Source organism: Callospermophilus lateralis, chromosome 4, assembly GCF_048772815.1.
Source record: "Callospermophilus lateralis isolate mCalLat2 chromosome 4, mCalLat2.hap1, whole genome shotgun sequence".
Classification (NCBI taxonomy): Eukaryota; Metazoa; Chordata; class Mammalia; order Rodentia; family Sciuridae; genus Callospermophilus; species Callospermophilus lateralis.
Genome location: NC_135308.1, coordinates 51,036,926 through 51,042,006, shown reverse-complemented (window position 1 = coordinate 51,042,006; position 5,081 = coordinate 51,036,926). Strand labels below are relative to the sequence as shown.

At 37.7% G+C, this 5,081-nt stretch overlaps 1 protein-coding gene across 1 annotated transcript; it reads left to right on the top strand.

Annotated features, from left to right (window-relative positions):
- Positions 1-2,955: 2,955 nt before the first annotated feature.
- Tcim (transcriptional and immune response regulator) lies at positions 2,956-4,455 on the top strand. Its single transcript, XM_076852476.1, has one exon. It carries the CDS (start codon positions 3,157-3,159, stop codon positions 3,538-3,540), a length of 384 nt encoding a protein of 127 aa, XP_076708591.1. The 5' UTR covers positions 2,956-3,156; the 3' UTR covers positions 3,541-4,455.
- The last annotated feature ends 626 nt before the right edge of the window (positions 4,456-5,081 follow it).

Genomic DNA, 5,081 nt, shown 5'->3' with positions numbered 1-5,081 from the left:
TCAGCATTTTATGAATGACTAGAAATTACTTAGTTGGGATTAATATTTAGAGAACATTTCTGAAAAAGAAAAAAAATAAATGCAAAGCCCTGTGACAGGAACGAGTGTGGTGGTATATCAAAGAAATTGAAGGTATTGGGCGAGGAGTGGCAAAATCTGAGGCTTCAGAAGTAGTCAGAAATCCCAGAAAGTCACATTTATGCCATGCTTAAAATTGAGGGCTAATCCTCATTGAGGGCAAGAATGGTTTAATCCAATTGCTTATTAGAAAATATTGCTCTGGGTACTATGTAGAGGACATAAGGCAAGAGCAGAAGCAGAGTGCCAGGAAAGAAATTTGGTCTTAGATCAGATGAGAGAAAACACAGTCAAAGGCTGGGGTCTGGAGGAAGAAAACCCTGAGGAGATCAACAGGCAGTTGACTTATAATGAAGCTCTGTAGGATCAATGCCTGCAGAGGGGAGGAAATGGGAAAGGATAGGCAATATTAAAGATGCTCTGAAGTATGGATGATCCCCAGAGTTAGGACACTTGGAGGGGGTGAGGTTTGACCTTCCATGATCAGTCACTGGACACAGCTGCTGTGGGAAGGGGGAAAGAAGCACCCTTAGTCAATGTGAATGCTTTCACAAAATGCTTTCCCAAAGGTGCTGATGGCTGAGCTTCTGAGAGAGAGTTTTGGGTTGTGCATTATAGCATTCACCATGAGGCGGCTTGATCTTAATAGTGGCAGTGAAAATGGAGAGAAAGTGACTGACTTTGAGAAATATTTTGGAGATAGAATTGGAAGTACTTGGTGATGGATTATGTATAGGGGCAGAAGAAGAGGAGACATCAAGGATGAAAACTAGATTTCTGCATTTTTTATAGGGAAATCGAAATTTTACCATATGCTATCTAGTTGTATTGATGAGTTAATAAATAAATGAATCTGTACTTCAGAGGTCTGATCTGAGCTGGAATCAAAATGTGGGAGTACACAATGAATAGATGATAATAAAAACCATGAGCCCACATAAAAATCACTTTATAAAGGAGCATGGCATGACAGGTTGATGAAGCCTTGAGCAATTAAGATGAGTTATGTAAATTCCTTGTCATCATGCATGGTACATAGTAAAAACTCAGTAAATCCTCATTGCCATAGTAATAATCATAAAAACAAGTGTTTTTTTATTAGCCAGAGAAATGGACTGTCACAAAGATGTGTCATGCATGTCAGCAAATCCACAATCTTAGATGTCAGAACATAGGTTCTTACAAGGAGAAACTGGAACATACATTAGCTGTTGTGGTTGGTGAGCTGAACAGCAGCTCATGGAGAATTGTTCTTCAAGCAAGCATCTGTGGGAGATATCATCCTTTCTAACCTTTTTTTGTTGAATTAATTTGAAAGTCTCTTAATTAGTCTTTTTGTTCCTCCTTCTCTGCTTTCCTCCCTACATTTTATTCTTTACTGATAAGTGGCAGTTATCTTATAAAATGATAAGGAAAATCAGGCCATCTCTCTGCTGCAAATTCCCTAGTGGCTAACTACCTCGCAGAGAGTGAAAGTTAAATCCAGGACCAAAGCCTATGAGGTCACCTGCAGTCTGACCTTGCATTTTTCTAGTGGCTTTTCCTCCTGACCTCATCTCCTTTCTCATTTCCTGGTTCTCTCTGCACCAGCCACACTGGTCTCTGGATATTCTTCATACACTCCAGACATACTCTTGTCTTCAGGCCTCTGTACTAGCCATTTCCTTTCCCTAAAACACCCTTCCTTCAGATGTCTCTCCAGTACACCCACCTTCAGGTCTTTGCATAGTAACAGATTAAAAGAAGTTACCCCTGACTGTCCTGTGAAAGTCTCCACCTTCCCTTCCACTCTTACACAACTCTGTTTCATTTTTATTCACAGTATTCATTACTTCCTGATGTGCACATTACATCTGCACATTCTTCCACAATGTAAACTTTATTAAAGGAACATAAGAATTTTTTTCCATTGCTTTCCTTTGTTTGTTTGGTTTGTTTTCCCATTATACTTCCAATGCCTAGAAAAGTTTAGACTAATAATACCCTTTAAGAAATATGAATTGAACAAATGCTTGGGTGAAGCAATGAGTGAATGAATGAATAAATACAAAGAGTCCCTAACTCAATTTTCTAGTGAAGTGACTTCACACCATTTTCTACCTTTATGCATTTTCCAGATCCAAGTTGACTAGATAACAATAAAACATAGACTTGTCCTGCTCTTTTGGAGGGCTAGAAAGTACATCAGGCATCAGGTCGCTGTGGTCCTTTGTTACTAACATTTAGTGTATGATAGCTTCACATATCTGTGGGGACACTGGCTGTCTGAATTTATGGATGACAGGAATGATAATTTTAAATTCTTTCAAAAAACTCTCTGGGTGATTCTTACAAAAGTAAACTCACTTCTATTGGGCATTATGTATACAAAGCACCCAAATTAATTTTCTTCCCCACTTTTTCAATTGCTCTTGTTGTCCATACATGCACAAACTTAAGGAGATACTTTCTATTGTTGTTGTTAATTTGCAATTTTATTCAGTGATTACAGATGAGCACTTGTACTCAGTCTCTGAAAAGTAATGGTTTCAGGCTGAGCTGTGTCAGCACTGTGTAGGTAAAATTCAACTCTATAATCAGACATTCTCCAAGCTGTTTCCTTGATTGTTCAAACTTTCTCTCAATAGCTCTGGTATTGCCCTCAAGGGGAAGTCCAAAGGGCATAAATGTGGGCTGCTGAATGTTTGCAGTGCTCTGTAATAACTTTCTTTGGTAATTAAAACTTCCCTGGGTTTGGCAGGACTCCTTGTTTCAACTGTTATTTGGGAAGATTTGTAGAGTCTAAGCTATCTCATTATGTCTCATATTTACACTTCACTGATTTCAACTTTTTTTTTTTTTTTTTTGTAAAGAAGGGCTCATGTTTGTATCATCCAGTTGCCACAGAGGATGTGAAATCTCCACAGTCCTGCCCCTGGTCACTGAACGCAGCTTTCAGAAGCATTTTACACAAGAACAGGATATTGGCAACTCAACTGTTAAATCTGTCTGTGATCATTCTTCCTTGAGATCACTCTGATGTCACCAGTGTAATTTGAGCCGGGAGCTTTTGTTCACACTTTAAATAGTAGTCCCGGAATGATTTTGCTACAGACTCTCTGGAGAGCCCCGGGAGCTGAATTCCAGAAGATCCCCATATCGATGAAAGCAAAGCGAAGCCACCAAGCCATCACCATGTCCACGTCGCTTCGAGTAAGCCCATCCATCCACGGCTACCACTTTGACACAGCTTCTCGCAAGAAAGCTGTGGGCAATATTTTTGAAAACATAGATCAAGAATCACTACAGAGGCTCTTCAAAAACTCTGGAGACAAGAAAGCAGAGGAGAGAGCCAAGATCATTTTTGCATTAGATCAAGATTTGGAGGAGAAAACCCGAGCCCTGATGGCCCTGAAGAAGAGAACGAAAGATAAGCTTTTACAATTTCTGAAACTGCGGAAATATTCCATCAAAGTTCACTGAGGACAAGAAAATGGATAAGGACGTTATCCACGAATGAACATTTAAAGACCCAGTGAGTTTGTGAGACTCTAACAGAGGCAGCATTTTGTGGCTGTGTTGCAAGCTTCTCTCCAGTCAGGACTCCGAGCCTGAGAAGGGACAGAGCAAACTGGTGGCAAAGACCCCAACCAATTCCACACCCTGTGCCATTACAGTGGAGAACAAAATGCTTTCAGCAAGAATTTGAACTCTCCCTGCAGGAAAGGACAGATGCTGGTAGAAGAGAATGGACAGATGCAGTGCCAACAGATGGCCCAGGAAGGCAGACAGACATCCAGGGCTACATTGTCAGGCCCTGGGACTTAAATCCAAACTGAACTGTGTTCATCTATTTTTCTCCCCAATTGAACTGGGCAGGGAGAGAGGAGGGTGAGAGAGAACGGAGAAAAATACCAAGCATCAATTGTTTACTGAATTATTTTTATCAGAATGTTTGAAATGTTGTCAAGTCTCAATATTGTCTATTGGTAGAGATTTTTAGAGATCAGTTATTAGTTATTTATTTGCATTTATTACAATGCCTGAAAAAGTGCACCACCTGGGTGTAATGGAAGGAACTTTCTCAGCTCAGTGAAACCTACGCCACCTTCTGGTTTGTTTGTAAAGGGATTTTATACATTTCAAACAGGTTGCACAGAAGTTATTAAAATAATGGGGTTCTTCATAAATCTGAAGTACTGTGAAAAACAAAATTTATAATGTTTTTTAATCTTCTGACTAATGCTAAAATATAATCTAATTAAATTTCTTATAGTTACCGCAATAAGCATTAGGAAGTGAATATGAATACTAAATAGTTTATAAAGATGCTATGGTTTCTATAATTTATTATACATGCCAAGTGATATGCAACCCTAATAAATTATTATAAACTTAGCTGCTCTTGGTCTGTGATGATTGGTCTCAAAGGAATAAAATAAGAGGGTAAATTTTGATTTTTATAAACTCTTTTAAATATTTGACCTTAAAAATAAAATGTGCTTTGAGAGTGAATTTACACCAATTACCAAACTTTAAAAAAAAATTTTACACCAGAAATTGGGGAGATTTCTTTGTCCCAACTTTAAAACATAAGATATAAATATAGAAATTCATAGATTGACTTATCAACATGGTATTCATGTATCTATTCAGAGTGAACTTTAACTGGCTTTGTCTTCATATATTTGAATTTTATCCTCTGTGATTAGAGTAGATATGTACAGGTGATATTTACTCCTCCCTAAACAATATATCTTAGGGTTAGAGTCTGAATTGTAATTAAGATTCACTGTTTAATATAAGCCAATATGAGAATGGCATTACCATCTCTTTAATTATTTCCTTATAATATTATAATAAATACACATAAGAAGACATACATCAATGTTCTTTCCTAATAGACAGAAATAAAAGTTTCCCAGAAATTGAGCATTGTGGAAATATTTACAAAATTGATTTTTTTAATGCCAATTATATTAAATAAAACAAGTCTAAATCTTTTGGAAAGGTTACAAGTGAGG

What these genes read in the sequence shown, in the direction of transcription:
- Tcim (XM_076852476.1), top strand. Translation starts at nt 3,157, where the DNA reads ATGATTTTGCTACAGACTCTCTGGAGAGCCCCGGGAGCTGAATTCCAG.